Source organism: Sinocyclocheilus anshuiensis, unplaced genomic scaffold (assembly GCF_001515605.1).
Source record: "Sinocyclocheilus anshuiensis isolate Anshui unplaced genomic scaffold, SAMN03320099.WGS_v1.1 scaffold1593, whole genome shotgun sequence".
NCBI lineage: Eukaryota > Metazoa > Chordata > Actinopteri > Cypriniformes > Cyprinidae > Sinocyclocheilus > Sinocyclocheilus anshuiensis.
In genome coordinates this window covers 11396-33608 of record NW_015536545.1, presented here as the reverse complement: position 1 = coordinate 33608, position 22213 = coordinate 11396, and the positions used below count along the sequence as shown (strand labels likewise).

The window sequence follows — 22213 nt, the reverse complement described above, 5'->3', positions numbered from 1 at the left end:
TAGGTCATGCAGAAACCTATGTATTCTGAAAATGCATACTACATACTGCAGCAGTAGTAAGAGTAGGATATTAGTATGATACAATGCACTGAACTATATTGTTCAAAAGTGTGGGGTCGGTAAGATTTTTAAAAATGTTTTGAAAAAAGTCTCTTATCCTTATCAAGGCTGCATTTATTTGATAAAAAATACAGATATCGTTAAAAAGTGATACTGTGAATACAATGTTTATAATTGTACAATTTAAAACAACTGTTTTCTATTTTAAAATGCAATTTAAAGACCTTTTAAGATAGATTTATTTGATCAAAAATACAGTAAAAAGCAATTATACTGTTAAATATTATTGCAATTTAAAATAACTTTTCTATTGTAATACATTTTAAAATGTAATTTATTCTGGTGATTGCAAAGCTGAATTTTCAGCAGACATTACTTATTAATTATTCAGTGTCACATGATCCTTCAGAAATCATTCTTATATGCTTAATTGGTGCTCAAGAAACATTTCTTATTATTATCCATGAAAACAGTTGTGCTGCTTAATATATTTGTGGAAACCATGATACATTTTTTTCAGGATTATTTGATGAATTGAAAGTTTAAGATAACAGCATTTATTTGAAATATAAATATTTTGTAACATTATAAATAATTATATTTTACTGATTTGTGAAAGAAGTCAGGCTTTACAGGCTTAAACAGCTTTGGCATATAGGATAACTAGTATAAAAAAGGCAAAAGAGTTTGATATTCCAGACAGAAATGTTTTGAAGCCAGCAATCCTCATTTTTTTCTTGGTCTCTCTTTCTTGCAGGTGGTGTGGTTACATCTGGACTTGCGATCTATGACACTATGCAGTACATCCTAAATCCCATCTCAACCTGGTGTGTGGGTCAGGCCGCCAGTATGGGCAGTCTGCTTCTGGCCGCAGGAACCGCAGGCATGAGGCATTCCCTGCCCAATGCCCGGATCATGATGCACCAGCCCTCCGGAGGAGCAAGGGTAAGAATGGGGGACAAAAGAAGACAAATATAGGGAACTGCTTTTACAACTTTAACGCCAATATTTGTAATTTCAGGGGCAAGCAACAGATATTGCCATACAGGCTGAGGAGATTCTCAAACTCAAAAGACAGATCAACAACATCTATTGCAAACACACAGGGCAGCCTTTGGAGACTATAGGTAATTTTTCTGTTACAAATCTTTCATTAATATTATAATACATTTGTTTTTAAATATCGGGTAATTATCTTCGTATTGTGGCTTCCGGGCATCATCAAGTTTCTGTGTTGTTGTCCTTGCTTAGAGGGCGTGATGGAGAGAGACCGGTACATGAGCCCGATGGAAGCACAGGATTTCGGGATCATCGACAAAGTCCTGGTTCATCCACCACAGGCTGGGCAGGATGAGCCAGAACTTATTCAAAAAGAGCCCACCAGCCCTGCAAGCGCCTCCACCTCCCCTCAACCTCAAGCCTCTGAGCCGGGCCAGTCTGGCAGCAGCCCTCCCTCCTCATACAAGCCTGAGCCCTGAAAGAGACACTCCCAGCAGGAGCGAGTGAACTACTGCATCACTGGTTCAGTGTCTGTTTTGGCAGATGCTTGAGGGGACAGTCACCAGCTCACACGTCATAATCTGAACCTTGTGACCTTTCTTTTGTACCTTTTATTGAGTATCACTAAGCCTAGTCCTGAGACAGTACTGGAATCTGAACTTAACAGATGCAAGTGTAAAGATACTCAGTCTAGCCCTTATATTTGTATGAAGTACAAATAAAGGTATCTTTAGCAAGAATTTGGTTCATTCTAAACAATCTAGATGGGAACACATGCTTACAGCACAGGGTTTCAAGTCTATATTATTTGGATGTGTGTTGCCATGTCACACAATATACTTTGAGTTGTAAATGTGCCCCTCATTTAATATAATCCATGTCAAAATGATTTAGAGCAAGAGATTTTATAGATGAATATTCAAATAAATCATTGGTTAAATATGGATGGTTTTCCTGTCTTTTGAAATCTGAATATTTTACCAAAGGTACACCCCAGTTCAAAACTTTTGGGTCTGTATGAATTTTTAAATAGGAAATATGTACATTTATACAGCAAGTATGCATTAAATTGATCAGAAGTGTCAGTAAAGACTTTTACATTGTTTCAAAATATGTCTGTTTCGAATAAATGCTGTTCTTTTGAGCTTTCTATTCATCAAAGAATCATGAAAAAATGTATCATGATTTCTACAATAATATAAAACAGCACAGCTGTTTTAACATTGATAATATTAAGAAATGTTTCTTGAGCAGCAAATCAGCTGGAGTAATGGAATAAATTATATTTTAAAATGTAAAACAAAAAGCAAAAAATTAAATAGAAAAAGCTAAATTGCAAAATCTTACTGTTTTACTGAGAGCATAGGATACTTCTTTAAAACATCTTACAAACCTCAAAGTATTTAACAGTACTGTATGTCAAAATAATTTCTGTAACATCATGATGTATGTGGTGTTATTTTCTAATGACGTCATGGTTGGTATGTAAACCAAATTCTCAGAAAATAAAAAACACACCAAATTGCATGTTTTTCAGCTGTTTCTTAAAACAAAAAAATGAACAAATGCAATTACAATATAAATAAATCCCCATTATGCTTTTTGAAGGCAAACATGTTAGACTTTATTTTTGTACTCAACTTTGAAGATGAAAATGACAAGTATGCAACTCATAAACTAGAAATGCTACTTGATATTTTCACTAAATAGAAAACTCTAAACTATAATGAGCTATATAGCAAGATATGTAACAGTAAAGATGCTACATTACCTTACTAAGTAAACTAATGCTTTTCAATTTAGTGTTCGATAATAACAGATGCGAATTAGCACATAAAGAGTTGAGTAGTGTATTTGAACAATGGTAAAATAAACTCATTCTTTTCCTAGTAAATGGCCTCTTTTCTCTCACAATAGAAGCATCCAGAATAAGCAACTTCTCAATGCTGACCTCTGGTGGTGTTTTGAAAGACCTCACAATTGAAAATCCACAGATGAGGTTTGTGTTTCTGACCAAACTCTCTGCAAAACCTTGGTGAACGCCAAGCCAAATTTTTTTGTTCCATGTTACAATCTGCTTCATTGACAAAATCGAAAAAAATGGCCATCCTCAATGTGAGCGTCAGACTCAGTGCTCACATAACAGAACATCCTGCCCACCCCTTCTTCTTGGCGGTGGTGGCCCAGCGCAGCCAGCTGAGATTGCTTTCATTATAGGGGGGGTAGCGCAGCACATTGACGCGCTCCAGCAGCCAGCTCCTCATCATGCAGCCACGCTTGTGACTGAACGTCTCAAAGCCCCAGCGACCGTGGTAGTTGCCCATCCCACTTGCGCCTGGGCCAAATACAAAAAACCCCCCATCAGATTTCACCTTTACAGCAGGGCAGTTGTTACATTAAAGGAATGCATTCAGCCTTACCAACTCCTCCGAAGGGTAATCCAGAGAGGCTCATGTGAACTATTCCATCATTGGAACAGAAGCCTCCACTGCTGGTCCTCTCAAGCACTGTAGTTACAACCTTAACAAATATAGATATGCACTGCTTTATCGCTTACTTCACACTTTACTCGTGTTAAGGACTTTAGTTTGTTCCTTCCTTACCTGAGACTCATCAGAGAAGGCGTAGAGTGCCAGAGGCTTTTCTCGCTCGTTGGTGAAATTGATTCCTTCATCGAGAGACTTGATGGTGAGAATAGGGAGGATGGGGCCAAAAATCTCCTCCTGCATTAAAGCATCGGACTCCTTGACATCCACGACCACAGTGGGGGCTGAGACAGTCCATGAAAAAGCAAAAGAGCAAAAGCTCAGAATGCAATACCAGTTTAGCTGCCTACAGATTTTTTTAATATAAATATATACTGCACATTTTAGGAAATTCAGTAGGTCATGCAGAAACCTATGTATTCTGAAAATGCATACTACATACTGCAGCAGTAGTAAGAGTAGGATATTAGTATGATACAATGCACTGAACTATATTGTTCAAAAGTGTGGGGTCGGTAAGATTTTTAAAAATGTTTTGAAAAAAGTCTCTTATCCTTATCAAGGCTGCATTTATTTGATAAAAAATACAGATATCGTTAAAAAGTGATACTGTGAATACAATGTTTATAATTGTACAATTTAAAACAACTGTTTTCTATTTTAAAATGCAATTTAAAGACCTTTTAAGATAGATTTATTTGATCAAAAATACAGTAAAAAGCAATTATACTGTTAAATATTATTGCAATTTAAAATAACTTTTCTATTGTAATACATTTTAAAATGTAATTTATTCTGGTGATTGCAAAGCTGAATTTTCAGCAGACATTACTTATTAATTATTCAGTGTCACATGATCCTTCAGAAATCATTCTTATATGCTTAATTGGTGCTCAAGAAACATTTCTTATTATTATCCATGAAAACAGTTGTGCTGCTTAATATATTTGTGGAAACCATGATACATTTTTTTCAGGATTATTTGATGAATTGAAAGTTTAAGATAACAGCATTTATTTGAAATATAAATATTTTGTAACATTATAAATGTCTCTACTGTTTTGATCTATTTAATGTGTCCTTGCTGAACAAATATTTATTTTAAAAAATCTTACTGACCCCAAACTTTGAGTATATACAGTATGTATATACTGAATATGTAACCTTGTTTACTAACCGATGTACTTGGTCTTTTTGTCACTCTCTCCTCCTATCACTATCTTTCCCTCAGACTTTTTTAGCAGCTCAACCAGTCGGTCCCAGTGCCTGTCTGTCACGATACGGCCCATGTCTTGGCTTTGCTGGGGCTCAGATCCGTAGAAACTCTCCAGAGCCTCTTTCATAAAAGGTAACAGCGCATCTCTCGTCTCAGCAGTGCATAAAACATAGTCTGGAGCCACACAACTCTGCCCTGCATTGAAAAACTTGGCCCACACCAGCCTCTTAGCAGCAGCTTTCATGTCTAGCCGGCCATATATCAAACAGGGGCACTTTCCGCCCAGCTCCAGAGTAACTGGGGTGAGGTGCACCGCTGCGGCCTGCAGGATGCAACGAGCCACTGACTGCGAGCCTGGAGGAGAGAAGACACGAGATGCTGAAGCAAATATAGAAAGGTGACAATTTTTCTTGAATCTGTCATTGATAACAATGCAAACTCTAACCTGTGTAGAAGATATGATCAAATCTATTCTCCAGCAATGTCTTGGTCTCTTCTGCTCCACCACAAATGACTGCATAACACTCCTACCAGACAAAACACACATGGCACAAACAAACCCATTTACAGGAGAAGGATTACAAACTTTACCATGAACACAGTAGCACCATGACACTAAGAAGTGTTAAGTTAGATCATATGGGTCTTTCCCAAGGGTTACCTGGGACAGGTACTTAGGAATGAGTTCAGCAAGAAGCTTTTCGGTTGCTCGACTTATTTCTGATGGCTTCAGAATAGCACAGTTACCTGTTAAAAAGATGTGATTGAGTTAAAAATATTGCGGATGTGCCTCCTCAGATTTTTGAGCCAATGGATTTGCAAAGGACAACATTTTTATTTTTATTTTTTTATATTTGACAATTAAGTTATATGATGATCGTAGGTACAAAATTAGTAGTTTCCCAAAGTAGATGCCTTTTGGTTAATTTTGCCATTTTGAAGCCCTTTGCAATTTGTGCAGAACCACTAGGTTTTTGTGTGTGGGTGGTTGGGGGAATCCGTCCAAAATTTTACAATATCAACAACCCTAACCAAAGGGTTTTAGCACATAATATGTATCATATAGCCATTTAAATATCAGCCGTTGTTAAAATTAAGCACTGGTAGTCAAGTTCAGTTGCAATTTTGCCATAGTACAATTTTTATTATATCAGGATTTGAACCCAACCACTATGTTTACTATAAAATGACACCACTGGACTATCTTGACGCACAGTTTTAGGAAGAAGTGCCAGAACTGTCACTGGTGCTCCCTTCAAAATAAAAACTAGGTGCATGACGCCCCTGTATATAAGGGGTTCAGAAAAAGATATAGATAGTACCTGCAGCAATTGCACCAATCAAAGGTAGCATAATTAGCTGAAGAGGATAGTTCCATGCTCCAATAATCAAAACAACACCTAATGGCTCCCTGCGTACAAAACAGTCATCCAACTTTGTTGCCTGGAATACAAATGAAATGGGGAGAGGAAACAAATGAAAGCATTTTTAGGGAGATCAATCTCACATCTGCATTGACCAGACCCTTGAAGGTTTTCTGTTGAATAATATTGTTGGAGCATTTCGTTCATATTATAGTTGCTGCATGTGTTAATGGTGCAATAAAGTTTATATAATTATATATTAGTGTGCATCTCACCAGGTTTGTGCCCACATAAGTGGGCTGCATCCAGGTTTGCAGGTTGCTGATGGTGAGGCAAAGGTCATTCACCACTATTTCAATCTCTGAAAGCACTGCCTCAAACTTGGGCTGCAGGGAAGATGAGATTAAAGCATCACTTGCGCGTTGATTTTAAAAGTACTTGTGTGTCAACCTGTGCATATTCATACCTTAGCAAGGTCTTCATGCATTGCCTCTAAAATCTGGGTTTCATTGTCTTCAAACAGAGACATCATGGCCTCCAGCTGAGTCAAACGGAAGTGGACAGGAAGGGTCACACCTGAGCGGAAAACACCCCGCAGCCTCTCCAGCACCTGTTTCTGGCCCTCCATAGCGAGATCACCTGTGTTGGACATTGCGGAGGGTTGCAGAGGAAGTCAAAATATGTGTGTACACAATATTTAGAACATGAGCTTTTCAGATAAAACACTCTTTTTTAACAGATGTCTCAGAGATCTATGTGTGCTTAGATGGTTTTTCCATGGAACAATGTATGAGGACCTCAAAACCAAATCCTCCAGTCATATTTGTATTTATTGTACTTGAAGTGCAATCATTTAAATGTGTTTCCCCCACACACAAATGCAAAGCTGTAGCATGATTACACAGCAATCACAAACGACTGTGATTAGTTCATCCTGACCAGCGCTGAGAAAAGTAACACGAAACAAACAACACCGTTGATATCCAGCGGTTGTCTGTCTGGAAAATAAATGAACGAAAGAATCGACACTGGTGTACTTTAATAGATTTCGAAGCGAAAAACAGAGTGGATAGTTAAAATAGGACCATTTTAATTTTAGGCCACTTCGCACCTCACAAATGTCAAACAACTACCAGACCACGAAGCCTCGCCCATTTAGTCTTATTCTACCCGCATTTCTGTTTTTATCTCCTGATTCTTTGGCTACAAGCTACCTCACATAACAATGTTTTTTTGTTCTATTAAAATCCCATTTCTTTTTTCTTACGAGCATCAACACAGGAAGAGAGAAGCAGAGGTTTTTGGTACATGTCACTTGACCACTGCTCGTCTCTCAGCTCTGCCTAATAGTTTACACAACGCTGTTGTTGTATTTACTTTCTGTTTATTGCCAAGCCACAACAATGCAATATAAAATGGAAACTAGAGAACAACCTTAAATAAACGACACAACACGCTTATTTATAAAACGTGCATGATAAATCAGAAGCCCTTTACAAGATCACCCAAGTGTGACAAACTTTACATATAATAATCTTATAAACGTACCTTTCTTATGAAATAACACCACTTACTGGTACAGCCCAATGTTTTTCACTGTAACACGTGAAGAGTGAAGACTAGTTCCGGGTTTTCGCGTTTCATTCAGAAAATTCAAGTTTGTCGAGTTTGGTTGGTATAACCTGCTGTTTAGTTTATTGCAACAGAAACAAGGAAAAACTGCAAACGATATATATATTTTTAAATGTATTTATTTATATGAAGACGAGACATTTAATCTAACACAGTATTTATGTAATTCTGAATAATATTTTCATATAGAGAAATATTTTCCTAAATTATATTGAATTTGCACATAATAATGCACTTATCAGGCTCTGAAGCTTCTATATTAGACTAATTTTGTTAAAGCAAGACTAGTGATGAAGATATGAGGCTCAAACACAGGGTGCTATTGAAACTGTTGCAGTCACTGGCTTGTGCATACAGGGTTTCTGCAGTTTTTTTTTTTTTTTTTAAGATTTATGAAAACTTTTTAAAGACCGTTTTAAGACCAAGTGAAGAACATTTATTGAATAAATTGAAGGGAACACAATAGGCTATGTCAGCATGTTCTCTAAATGCAAATGGAGCACACAATGAGTTGTATTAGCCACACTTTAAAGTTATATAATGTACTATAAATATATTACATAACTTTAAATATATAGATATAGCCTAATAAAAGTTACCAATCTTCTTTACTTAAAACAATTCAGTGCAAAAGTCTTAAACCAAGATACAATCAACGTGATATTTAATCAGTGTGAAATTGATAAAAAATAAAGTGAATTTATGATAAAAAAACAAAAACAAACATTTGCCATTGTGTTCATAAATGCCAACTTAATTACGAGGGATGTTTCTATGCACCCAATTGTTCTTGTTTTGAGCAGAAACTCGCTTAATTTTGTTCAGTTTTTCAAGATTTCATTTTACACTTGCAATTCAAGTAAATGTATGTCTTGATTTAATGATGTCTAGATAGTTGTATTTGAAAACAAAAATACTGGAGAAGATATTCATTTTTTGCAATGCATTCAACATTTAATGCCCTGACTTTATGAATTTAAGACTTTTTTAAGGCTTTAAATTATGGACGGTGAATTAAGATTTTTAAAGACCTTTTTTTAATATATGCAAAACCCCTGATATATGGATGTAAAATTAAGTCAAATGTATAATACTTCAAAAGGTACATTAATTTATTGTCTGCAGGAATGTGATACGAGTCCTGAAAGGAAGCGATTCATGTGATATTACTACTGGTTTCTGTGAATTTTGATCCATGTATTCTTTGAAACCATATAAATGAAACAAAGGTTATTCAGATATTAATTAAATTATTTATTGTTTCTTTGTTTTGAGGTGTACAAGCTAAATGGCTTAATGTTTGCCATTTAGTGCCTATAAGAAATGTCCTTGCATTGTAATAAAAAGCATCTGGGTATACATTTTAAAAAGTTAAGTTTTATTCATTTTATGTTAATTATTGATCTGTTTTTTTTTTTTACACAATTTATGATTTTAATGTTTTTGTTACAGATTTTAATGTATATTATTTTATGAAAATATGCACTAATTAAAATAAACCCAAAATACAACGTTGACAGGAAAAAAAGCTAATGCACAGGTGCATGGCACAGCTGTTAATGTTTTGACTAACAAAACAAGGCGGTTTAACGCTTGAAAGGTTCACTAGTTTTAAGGGTGTTTCAGTCAGCTGTAATAAGCTTTGGCTATATATTCTCTTGGGTGTAAATGGTTTCGGGACCTGCCCCAGGGAATTTTCATTTTCATCCTTCGAGTGGGCTGACATTTGTTTCTTTCTTTTTGCATTGTCATACAGCTGTATCTGTGTTCATGAAATTATATGCCTTCTCCTGCAGGTGCATTTTCACATTAAAATCACATTAAAAAAAATTTAATTTTACGATGACATTAATAAATGTTAAGTAGTTATAAATGTTGATATTTTCATACTTTAATAGGTTGAATGTTATAAGTTAATTTGATGAATGAGTAGATAATTTAAATAAAATCTAATTAAAGTTTAAATTTCTACCACAACATCCACCACATTTGGACATTTAAATACCAAATAGTTGTAGTCTTTTGAAATTATATACTTACATCTACATTATTAAGCTTATTTAAAAAAAAATAATAATTTCAATAGTAATTTCTTGTGTTATAATGAATACTTTGACAAAAAGGGAAAACTCCACAAAATGAATGACCACAAAATGAAAATTATCGGTCCTTAAATGTTGTTGTGCTAATCTGGTTTAAATAAGTATCATCCTCTTATGGAGTGGCCAAACATATATCATTTTAAACAGCTACTGTATATAAAATTATACCATGTGAAATCATGTTGTTATTATGTTCATAAATGTATATTTGGTATGTAAATGGAATTTTAGAAATGTAGGTCAATAGCAACTCCAACAGACGTCTTGATTTTAACTGTACATACTCCCAGTATTGATATAATTTAACCAATTAGCCTGTTTGAATATTTGGAAACATCCTTTTGGTCTTAAATCTGTATGACGTCACCACCCTTCATTTGACGTACATATATGTGATCAGTCCTTCTCCACTGGATCTCATATGAGTTCACTTCACTGAATCAAAGATGTCCAACAACCTGCTTTACCTTCTGTTTTTACTGGCCTTTGCAAGTGTGTGTCATAATATGAAACCTTACACCATCTCAAGCTGTAACAGTAAATATTCACTCTACCTGATGCTATGATCTTATTTCTCTTTTATTTTTCAATAGGAGTGAAAGGTCAGAATTTGGAGTCCATTTCTTCTGTAGCAGAGGTAAAGCCTGGAGAAGCTCTGAGTCTTTCCTGTAGAGGATCAGGATTTACTTTCGGAAGCTACGACATGCACTGGGTCAGACAGCAACCTGGAAAAGCACTGGTGTGGATGGGCCGTGTTTGGAGTAATGGACAAGGACAAGACTATGCTAAAAGTTTTGAGGGACGAATAGAAATTACTAGAGACAATTCAAAAACCATGGTGTATCTGAAACTGTCTGGACTCACAGAAGAGGACTCAGCTGTGTATTACTGTGCAAGGCAAGCACAGTGACACAAACCTGTGTGCAAATGATACAAAAACGGGTTTGTACAAACAAACACACTTATAGTTTAAAACTGCAGTTCTCATCTGTGTCAGTAGGTTGCAGTAGAATCCAACAAGTAAAGTCCACTACACAGTGACTCACACAATCACAGTTTTTTTTAAACACCTTCTCAACATTTAATCAGACATTCTACCAACATCACTTTACTTTTCTATGGTTCTTCAAAAATGTCATGAGATAATGTTCATTTCACAAACATTATAGTTTATGTTAGGCTTGGTCATTAGAGTGAATAAAAAACCTACATAATATAATGTAGATATAAATATTTCATACTAATCAAACATTAAAAGATGTAATCAATGCAATGAATATTAATAAGCCCTTCAAACACTGGATTCTGGTTATCCTCTGTGTAAGTGTAAAAGAGCATCTCAGTGATCTTTCATCATTTCCTAATTATGCATATTCAAAATAATCTATGATAGGCTGCAAGTATTTATATCCTGCTGAGCCGAGTGAAGCTGTAGAGTCATATAACACTCACAAGATGAATATACCCTTATTACTAATTTTGTTCAAGCTAAACTGTGAGTTATTATATATATATATATATATATATATATATATATGTATGTATGTGTGTGTGTGTGTGTGTGTGTGTGTGATTGTTTAACTTATTATTAAAAAAATCTCCTACTTTCTCTTTATAGTCCTGCAATGTCAAAAAATGGAGTCCATTGAAAGCACAACTGTGAAAAGGCCTGGAGAAACTCTGACTCTGTCCTGTAGAGGATCCGGGTTCAGCTTTGACTACTGTAGCATGCACTGGATCAGACATCAAGCTGGAAAACCACTTGTGTGGATGGGTCTGGGCTACAGTTCTGGAAGTGGACATAAGGCAGAATCCTTTAAGGGGAGGCTTGAAATCACCAGAGATGATTCGAAAAGCATGATGTATCTGAAACTGTCTGGACTGACAGAAGAGGACTCAGCTGTGTATTTCTGTGCAAGAGAATCACAGTGACACTAACGTATGTGGCAATGATACAAAAACTGGTCTAGATACACTTATAGTTTAAAACGTCTCGGTTACGTATGTAACCCTCGTTCCTTGAAGGAGGGAACGGAGACGTCACGTCGGATGACCGACGAATTGGGATCTCGCTTAGAGGAGTTCTCTGCGAACTTCCGGGTCGTGACCACCCTCGTGCAAGTCCCTCAGTGCCTTGGCCTGGTGCACTTGCAATCACGCCGTAGCGTGTAAGGCGGAGGCAGCTTCTCCACAGGTCGTACAAGCATCACTGGCCAGTCGAGTACCTACAGACCCGGGAGGCGGTTGGAGGCGGTATTAGGACACAACTGCATCGCAACCGACTTTAGTAAAAAGGTGCCGTCCACGACCTATTGAGCTCCTTATGCACCTCCGGGAAGAAAGGCACGTGCTTGACTGTAGTTTTTCACCACTGTAGAAGGTCAGGAGCAGAACGATAGAACCGCTCGGCTCCGAAGCGAAAAGCTGAATATGCGCTGCATCTGCTGCCTACTTATACTCACGCTGTGATCAGGAGCAGCTGGATGCAATAATCGCATGCCAATGTGCATTGGCTCGTTTAGTTTACACTCGAAGTAGATTGGTCCCTCTAAGCGAGATCCCAATTCGTCGGTCATCCGACGTGACGTCGAGAGTGACCGACTGAAAGGGAACTGCAGTTCTCTTCTGTGTCAGTAGGTTGCAGTGGAACACAAGAAGTCGTCCACTACACAGTGACTCACAGTCACAGAATACTTTCTTTTAAACTTCTGAAAACTTAATGAGACATCAAGATGCATTTGATGCATTTAATCAAGATGCGTTTATATGCTTCATTTTCACTTCACAAACACTCTAATTCAAAGTGTACTATAGTTTTACTCCTTTAAATGCATGAAAACTATATAAGCTTTATTTATGTGTGTACATACAGTATAATGCACACATAAGGTCCTTTTTTCCAGGATGTGCTGCTGATCTGAAGCCTGTGCTGGTTCAGCACAAAAGTAAATTCATACTGTAGCATAGCTTCAAAGAGCTGTAACTATATAATAATCTGTGTGTGAAAGGGTAAATGTCAGTATACTTCTCGTGAACAAACATCCAATGAAAATACAAAGATGTACAGCTGAATGCAATGTTTAATAATAAGCAGTAAACAATAACAAGAAAAGAATACATTTTATGCAAAACTAATGAAGACGAATGTAGATTGCATCATATAGCCAGAGCTACAAGTTTTGCTGTTGATGTTTCATTGTAATGGCTGGATCTGAAAATTTAAATGACCTAACATCTATGGTTATAATAACCAGGTCCATTCTTAGCAATTGCAGTGACAACAGAAACAACAATTATGGTGATGATGGTTGTAATGATGGCACAAATATTGGCAGCCAGAGCACAGCGGCTGAATTTCTTTGCTCCTTTGACATCTCTCCTATACTTCCTATTCATTGCCTGTGAAAATAAAAACACAAAATAATTTTTTCCACAACATCTAATTGCCATTTGATCATAATATATGGCAAATATATGTCTCTCTGAGTCAAAAAGTCAGTTTTGACCTGAGCCACTGCTTACAATGTGTTAGTAATTTCAGCAAAATTCCTTACCTTCAAGGAGCATATCAATGCAGCCGTACCCAGAAACAGGCAGTTGCAGAAGGTGATGGCGAACACAGAACAGCGTAAGTAGTCTTTGACTTTTACTTGGACTTTGCGAGGACCTGGGAGGTTTTGCTGCATTTGGCGGTTGTACTGGATTCGGTGTTTTGGATTTCCAGCTTTTAGACGAGATGGTCTTTTAGTCTCAGATTCTTCATCTTCTGTGCCCTCCCCATTATCATCCTCCATCTCTAATTCATAATCCATTTCCATCTCCACATCACAAAAGTCCCCTTCTGGAACTTCAATTTCTGGAATTTCAAATTCTGGAATTTCAATTTGAAAATCTTCCATTGTCCAACTTTAATGAATAGAAATATTCCTCAGGTTTAGTGAAAGGTAGATGGTACCACATATGGCTCATACAATCTGATAAACACTTCCTGTGTATTTTTACACATGACTTATATAAAGCCCAAAGAGCAGGAAACCTACATTAGGGCCAATAAGCAGACAAGCCACAGCCGTGGTCTACAGTGAAACCTGTGATGTGTTTTATAACAAAACTCAAATCATGTTTGAAGATTTGGAATAAAAGTTTTGGGTATATTTTCATAGTTTTCAGTCATTACACGTCTGCTATCTGTACTTATAAACATGCAATCATCTTTACTAATACTGAATTATCATAATAAAGAAAGTAATACAGGGTTGAAACATGAACAAAATAATACATTGTTAAAATGTCTCAATATTTTTGTTTATTCAGGTCAGTGATATCCACTGTTGTTTCGGATCTACTGACTTTTATTATATGGACAGAAACATCTGAAAAATACATCCATATGTACATACATACAGGTTTATGAGGATGTGAGCGTGAGTAAATAATGACAGGATTTTGATGTTTACAGTTCACTATCCCTTTAATGGCTCATACAGTTGTTATACAACACCTCTTTAACTTATCACTCTTTAACTTATAAAATTGCTACTGCCATTATTACGTGTAAAATGTTTTCTGGCCATTAAAATCACCTTTTCTGAGTTGCATTCACTGGACATAACAGGCTGCTCTACAATGTGTGTGTTAGACGGGTGTATGATAGAAGTGACATACTGAAAAGCAGATTTAAAATGTCCATTGTCTCTTCCAGAAACACAGACACATTTAGACCTGACAATAATTTGTAATATTTATTTTTCAAAGCCCAAGAGTCTATAAACTGTGAATATACATCATATTTATTTACAAAACTGAAATATAGCACTGTCAACCCTTCATTAGACCCTTACTGACATTAAATCAGCATTATGGAAAAGTATGTCATGCTCCTATAATGTGGTAAAACATTGTGTGCTTGTTTTTATACTTGTCCTACATAAAGACAAAAAAGGCAAAATATGTAAACCTCATACATAACCTCACATCTGTGGTGTATGTATAATTTCTAGATAAGCATATTATAGTGGTAATAGCAGGAAATTATAGGCAGAACTCAAATTAGCTCTCAAACAACATGTAGCCTTTGTCTGTGCAGTGCAGTTTTCTTTATGAAATATGCTGCAGTTGTTTGCAGGGATGAATATAAATGCATGAAGCAAAAGATCTTGTAATGGCTGGATCTGAAAATTTAAATGACCTAACATCTATGGTTATAATAACCAGGTCCATTCTTAGCAATTGCAGTGACAACAGAAACAACAATTATGGTGATGATGGTTGTAATGATGGCACAAATATTGGCAGCCAGAGCACAGCGGCTGAATTTCTTTGCTCCTTTGACATCTCTCCTATACTTCCTATTCATTGCCTGTGAAAATAAAAACACAAAATAATTTTTTCCACAACATCTAATTGCCATTTGATCATAATATATGGCAAATATATGTCTCTCTGAGTCAAAAAGTCAGTTTTGACCTGAGCCACTGCTTACAATGTGTTAGTAATTTCAGCAAAATTCCTTACCTTCAAGGAGCATATCAATGCAGCCGTACCCAGAAACAGGCAGTTGCAGAAGGTGATGGCGAACACAGAACAGCGTAAGTAGTCTTTGACTTTTACTTGGACTTTGCGAGGACCTGGGAGGTTTTGCTGCATTTGGCGGTTGTACTGGATTCGGTGTTTTGGATTTCCAGCTTTTAGACGAGATGGTCTTTTAGTCTCAGATTCTTCATCTTCTGTGCCCTCCCCATTATCATCCTCCATCTCTAATTCATAATCCATTTCCATCTCCACATCACAAAAGTCCCCTTCTGGAACTTCAATTTCTGGAATTTCAAATTCTGGAATTTCAATTTGAAAATCTTCCATTGTCCAACTTTAATGAATAGAAATATTCCTCAGGTTTAGTGAAAGGTAGATGGTACCACATATGGCTCATACAATCTGATAAACACTTCCTGTGTATTTTTACACATGACTTATATAAAGCCCAAAGAGCAGGAAACCTACATTAGGGCCAATAAGCAGACAAGCCACAGCCGTGGTCTACAGTGAAACCTGTGATGTGTTTTATAACAAAACTCAAATCATGTTTGAAGATTTGGAATAAAAGTTTTGGGTATATTTTCATAGTTTTCAGTCATTACACGTCTGCTATCTGTACTTATAAACATGCAATCATCTTTACTAATACTGAATTATCATAATAAAGAAAGTAATACAGGGTTGAAACATGAACAAAATAATACATTGTTAAAATGTCTCAATATTTTTGTTTATTCAGGTCAGTGATATCCACTGTTGTTTCGGATCTACTGACTTTTATTATATGGACAGAAACATCTGAAAAATACATCCATATGTACATACATACAGGTTTATGAGGATGTGAGCGTGAGTAAATAATGACAGGATTTTGATGTTTACAGTTCACTATCCCTTTAATGGCTCATACAGTTGTTATACAACACCTCTTTAACTTATCACTCTTTAACTTATAAAATTGCTACTGCCATTATTACGTGTAAAATGTTTTCTGGCCATTAAAATCACCTTTTCTGAGTTGCATTCACTGGACATAACAGGCTGCTCTACAATGTGTGTGTTAGACGGGTGTATGATAGAAGTGACATACTGAAAAGCAGATTTAAAATGTCCATTGTCTCTTCCAGAAACACAGACACATTTAGACCTGACAATAATTTGTAATATTTATTTTTCAAAGCCCAAGAGTCTATAAACTGTGAATATACATCATATTTATTTACAAAACTGAAATATAGCACTGTCAACCCTTCATTAGACCCTTACTGACATTAAATCAGCATTATGGAAAAGTATGTCATGCTCCTATAATGTGGTAAAACATTGTGTGCTTGTTTTTATACTTGTCCTACATAAAGACAAAAAAGGCAAAATATGTAAACCTCATACATAACCTCACATCTGTGGTGTATGTATAATTTCTAGATAAGCATATTATAGTGGTAATAGCAGGAAATTATAGGCAGAACTCAAATTAGCTCTCAAACAACATGTAGCCTTTGTCTGTGCAGTGCAGTTTTCTTTATGAAATATGCTGCAGTTGTTTGCAGGGATGAATATAAATGCATGAAGCAAAAGATCAAATCAGGGTATATGGTTTTGCTTGTGAAGAGAGAGGATTTCCATGATGCAAATCTTTCATGACTCCTCCTTATTTATGGATGTGCACATACACAGGCTAATTATGCTGCATATTTAGTGCACAGTTAAGCGCAAATATTAAACATCATGACTGTGTGGATTCTGTTGCTGCTCTTTTCTGCAACACCAAGTATGTTATCAGGAAATACTACAATGCTGCTATTGATTTTCATACTTAACATTGTTTTGAACTCATATGCTTCTTTCTCCAGGTGTCTACAGTATTGAACTCATTCAGCCAGACTCAAAGCCTGGCAAGCCTGGCCAACCTTTGAGTCTCTCCTGTAAAGTCTCAGGCTATTCACTGTCTAGCTGTACAAACTGGACAAACTGGATACGGCAAGCTTCTGGAGGACTGGAGTGGATTGGAAGAGTTTGCTGCAATGGAGACACATACTATAGTGAAAAACTAAAGAACAAGTTCAGTATCTCCAGAGACACGTCCAGCAGCACTGTGACAATAACAGGCCAAAACATGCAGACTGAAGCCACAGCCATGTATTACTGCACACGAGAGTCACAGTGACACAAAACAACAAGAGACATGCACAACAACATCCAGAGAGAGAAAGACAGCTGTAGACAGTTACTTGCTTAAGAAAGAAAAGAATAAAACTAAATCTGTAGTTCAATCATGACTACTCTCAGAAGATTTGAGCATGGTAATGGTTATGACAATGTTAATGTATTTGGTCTTGGCGGAATACATCTACTACGCTGCTGCTGCTGCTGAATTGCTGCTGCTGTTGGTTATTGCTGTAGTTGTATATTATTGCTACTGCTGCAAGCAAATACAGGAACTTGCTACTGCCAATGCATACGGCGATACAGTGCTGTGAGTATTTAAGACATACTGCTGCTGCTGCACAAATAGCATAAAAATAACCCATAGCAGATCTATACGGGTGGAGCTGGGGAAGGTGGTGGGTTTCAGAGGAACTCAGAAAAGCGCGCTGCGAAATGCTCAAGTGGATGCTAACCAGCCATTTAAATGTAAAGCAGCAAGCTTATTGGCTACGTGACATGAACCAATCAGCTTGTGCCAAGTCGTTTAACGCTGTGAATATCATTAGTTACGTTAATACCCGTCAGCCTGCGCCATTTAGAGTTTCATGAATCATGACTGAACTATACATTTCAATATGTAATTTAAAAAAAAATTTAAAAGTGTGATTTTAGACTGTGCATTGCTGTGCCATATAATCATAGTGGCATAAAAAAGGGGGAAAAGAGGGACATAATACAGAGCCCAGAGCTATTGGGGGCCCGGCAATGATTCCCCCGATTTCTAAAGGAAATCATTGCAAAAACATTCCTTCAATGACAACATGCAATTGCCATCAATCCTAAATCATGACATATGTGATGCATTCCATCAAATGAGTTGCAACTCTAACTCAGTTGCAGTGGGCCATATGTGTAGAAACATGATTATAAGTATATACAATTTGAAATAACAAATTTCAAGCATTTCATTTTGATGTGCTTTAATGTGGTGTGCCAGATCGCTGTAGCTGCCTCAGTATAAACAGCAGCACGGAGCGTGTGCGATCCGATCCTGTCTTAGTCTTAGTTATACCATGAAATCAGATGTTATGCTGAAATATGTAGTGCAGCTGAAGTTACATTTACATTTACATTTTTCAGTGTCCACAGCTCAAAAAAGAACTTCGGGGAAGAGCATATCACATATCACTGAATATTGTGAATGTATTGTTAAATATAAACTATATTATACATACCCCCACCCATTTTTTTTACTGAACTTATTAAAAATAATATTTTAAAACCTTTATAGGCAATTTTCTAAAAAAAAAACAAAAAAAAAACTCTCAGAATAATTTACTTTAATAATAATTAAATTATAATTAGCCTATATCATTATAAAACAAACTCTCCATTTTCATTAAGAGTTAAAAAAATCCCTGTGCTTCAGGGTCACAACATAAAGGTTATTTATTGGCATCAGTGGTTCCATGAAGAACCTTTAACATCCACGGAAACTTACCATTCCACAAAAGGCTCTTTATTTGTAAAAATAAGTTTCTTTAGATAAAATGTTCTTCATACTAAGAAAAAAATGGTTCTTTTAACAAATGTTCACTGAAATGTTCTTTGGAGAACAAAAAATGGTTCTTCTATGGCATTACTGTGAAAACCCAGTTTTGCAACCTTTATTTTTTAAGAGTGAACCATTTAAAATATTCCTAGCCTATTGAATTGTGTTTATTAATTATGGGTTTGACATAATTAAACTAAAGGCAAAACAAAAACTAATGCATGTGATTATATAGATTTTTTGTTTCATATTTAACCAGTGGGCATGAACCATTTTATCTGATCACTAGAGGGATGGTCGAACTGCTTCTTCAATCTGTCCTAAAAACTACAACATGCTCTCTGCAGTTTTAGTCTTGCTTAGTCTAGGTTTTTCGGAACATACATTTTTAACATACAATTTTCTTGCAGATTTATGACACTTGTTAATAATCACTGATCTGAATGCCCTTTTGTATTTCTTTTATTTTTTCCAACAGGTATTACAGAACATAGCTCTGTATGTTTATGTAAATCTCCTGTTGCATATTTAAACAGCAGGCACTTTATTTATTACCTGGAGATGACTTGACAAACACAAATAAACCATATATTGTCGCAATCGTATGTTTAATGTCTTCATGTTTCCAAACGTTTCTGTTTTTCTGTGAAAACAACTGTTTTCATACAGGGATAGCTGGACGCTTTTGTCCATATTAGGAATTTCCTCGTATGACTTTCTGCGCGAGAGCGCCCTCCGGCTTCGAGTATGAATGAAACATACACTGCATGAGTGTTTAGCGCTCTGTGATGTTCATCTTGCCTTATTCTGGGTCCGAATAAAACATCAGATCATGCACATACTATCCTGTCTCTTTGAATTTATAATCTATATTTATTCACAACTGCTCTTGAAAACCTCTATGCGAACACACTTGCCCGAAAAAGTGCGGGGGACAAATTTACGTGATATTAAAAGTGGGGGGGACACGTCCCCCACGTAATCTACGCCCCCGGGGTTATCTGGTATGATGCCAGTAAAACAGTGTATGCTAAAAGTGTGGGACGAATAGAAATCACTAGTGACAAGCACTCCAGAATCTGGGCTGAAGCAGTAGGACATCCGGGGATTTCTCGCCTACTGTTTTATGAATATTGCGGGTTCGAACGTACTTCTTTCTTCACATACTCTTTTCTCCAACTATATAGTAGGTAAGTAGGTATATTCGAACGCAACCTAAGTATACGTAGGCCTACGTCCGAATCTCGCGAGAATTAGTGCACTGGCTAGAGGTCTGCTACCCGAAGCTATTCATTAAACATTAACCCGAACCCGACCCGAAACCCGAAAGTATTTGCATGCAATCGTGAAATACATAATTCGTTTTTTTTTAAATTGGCTATTCGTTGTGGAAAAAAAAAAAAAAAAGATTTCGGGTTAGGGCTCTAAATTTAACTGTGCCGCTCGGGTCGGGTCGGGTCAGACGATCTCAGGTAGGCTACACTCTAAAAAATGCTGGGTTGTTTCAACCCAACGCTGGGTCAAATATGGACTAGCCCAACTTTTGGGTTAAAAATTTAATGCAAAAATTTAACCCAACGGTTGGGTTAGTCCATGTTTGACCCAAAGTTGGGTTGAAACAACCCAGTATTTTTGAAAGTGTACAGGCCGGGTTCGGGCTTCAGTTTAAAGCCCATGCAGACCTCTAGCACTCGCCTAATTCTCGCCTACTCTTTTATAAATAGGGGAGAGTGGGGGAAGATGAGCCACTTTTTACTTATGTGGTCCTCAAAATAAGGGAAAATGACGCAGAAGTACAATCAAAGTATCTAAAGTAACTTCAGGATGTTTCCTATCATTTTAAATTATCAGAATGTATCTATGACAAAGGGTTCTAAAAATATGGCTTCTTATAAAAAAGTGTTCCTGTGGCTCAGTTTGCCCCAGGGTGGGGGTAAGTTGACCCGAGTCAATGAGTAAGATGAACCATCTGGTTGTAAACTGACCATCTGACTGAATCTGGTTCAAACCCATGTTAAATTTGAAAGATAATTGACCTCTTTTAAAAACTAATTTAATAATCAAATTTCCACTTTCAAACAGTCTTATTTATTTTCTTAAAGCTAAGGTAAACAACATAAAACCAACCAAATGAAAATTTCAATTTTTAATTGTTTGCATTTCTAAAACAATATGTTTAACACCGAAGTTGTAATCTTCCCTAAAACAGACTAAACAGAGAGTTTGTTGAGTAAAATTAAAATAAGAAACTGAATTAGAATGAAGGAATAAATGTCACTGAAACTAATGAACAATTTAGTCAAAATATTCTTGGCATGGTAGCTTTTCTGCAATGTCGAACAGGCCATTAGTGACTACAGGTGGAAAGACATATCTGATTATAATATGATGAAAAGCATCTTCTGGTTCTTATCAGATATGGATTTGGTTCACTATGGGTCACCATACTGGGCCACATGTCACTTCACTTCATCTGTTATGCTAAAATGTTACTTTGACAAGCCAAAAACAGTTTTTAAAGTAATTGGGTGCCTTCCACTCCTCCCGTGTGATTCTTCTTTTCAGAAATTATGGGTGGTTTCAAAATATATGGTCACATGACAATGAAAGTGTACGGTTGGCAAGATACAGGGGGTGGGTCAACTTACCCACTGGCTCATCTTACCCCACTCTCCCCTACTTATTTGCTCGCCTACTGCTTTTTGCCTACTATATAGTAGGGAAGTATGCTGTTTCGAACGCAGCCAGAGTGTCAATCAATGCATTGGAGAATTCAGTGAACATAAAAAAGGAAGTCGTGGCCTAATGGTTAGAGAGTCGGCCTCGTAACCCAAAGGTTGATGGTTTGAGTCTCGTACCGGCAGGGATTGTAGGTGGGGGGAGTGAATGTACAGTGCTCTCTTCCACCCAAAAATACCACGACTGAGGCGCCCTTGAGCAAGACACCGAACCCCCAACTGCTCCCCGGGCGCCGCAGCAAAAAATGGCTGCCCACTGCTTCAGGTGTGTGTTCAAGGTGTGTCTGTGTTCACTGCCGTGTGTGTGTGCACTTTGGATGGGATAAATGCAGAGCACTAATTCCGAGTATGGGTCACCATACTTGGCCACATGTCACTTCA

General features: G+C 36.7%; 2 protein-coding genes and 1 gene segment (V, D, J or C); 2 read left to right on the top strand and 1 right to left on the bottom strand.

The window, feature by feature from the left end:
• The first annotated feature begins 6 nt into the window (after nt 1–6).
• Nucleotides 7–2111, top strand: LOC107698714 (ATP-dependent Clp protease proteolytic subunit, mitochondrial-like). Its single transcript, XM_016499820.1, has 4 exons — nt 7–20; nt 777–1005; nt 1082–1187; nt 1312–2111. The coding sequence occupies exons 1-4, from the start codon at nt 7–9 to the stop codon at nt 1536–1538; spliced, it is 576 nt and encodes a 191-aa protein (XP_016355306.1). The 3' UTR covers nt 1539–2111.
• Nucleotides 2112–2672: 561 nt separating this feature from the next.
• On the bottom strand, nt 2673–7762 carry aldh3b1 (aldehyde dehydrogenase 3 family, member B1). 2 transcript variants are annotated; one of them, XM_016499875.1, is made up of 10 exons: nt 7674–7762; nt 6592–6764; nt 6401–6511; nt 6084–6204; nt 5423–5508; nt 5207–5288; nt 4723–5115; nt 3663–3829; nt 3480–3579; nt 2673–3394 (listed from the first exon to the last, which is right to left on the bottom strand). In XM_016499875.1, exons 2-10 carry the CDS (start codon nt 6751–6753, stop codon nt 3195–3197), a joined length of 1422 nt encoding a protein of 473 aa, XP_016355361.1. In that variant the 5' UTR covers nt 6754–6764; nt 7674–7762; the 3' UTR covers nt 2673–3194. The 2 variants fall into 2 exon arrangements, with proteins under 2 accessions (XP_016355361.1, XP_016355353.1); XM_016499867.1 differs by lacking the exon at nt 7674–7762 and adding an exon at nt 7393–7456.
• Nucleotides 7763–10285: 2523 nt separating this feature from the next.
• Nucleotides 10286–10793, top strand: LOC107698754 (Ig heavy chain V-I region HG3-like). The segment is given in 2 exon segments: nt 10286–10351; nt 10453–10793. Coding segments are annotated over 2 exon segments (363 nt in total).
• Nucleotides 10794–22213: the final 11420 nt, after the last annotated feature.

Coding starts and splice junctions, on each gene's coding strand:
- LOC107698714 (XM_016499820.1), top strand. Junction 1,006..1,081: donor AGCCCTCCGGAGGAGCAAGG/GTAAGAATGGGG, acceptor TTGTAATTTCAG/GGGCAAGCAACAGATATTGC. Junction 1,188..1,311: donor GCAGCCTTTGGAGACTATAG/GTAATTTTTCTG, acceptor GTCCTTGCTTAG/AGGGCGTGATGGAGAGAGAC.
- aldh3b1 (XM_016499867.1), bottom strand. CDS start 7,435: ATGTACCAAAAACCTCTGCTTCTCTCTTCCTGTGTTGATGCTC. Junction 6,765..7,392: donor CTCTTCCTGTGTTGATGCTC/GTAAGAAAAAAG, acceptor TGTCCAACACAG/GTGATCTCGCTATGGAGGGC. Junction 6,512..6,591: donor TGCATGAAGACCTTGCTAAG/GTATGAATATGC, acceptor TCTTCCCTGCAG/CCCAAGTTTGAGGCAGTGCT.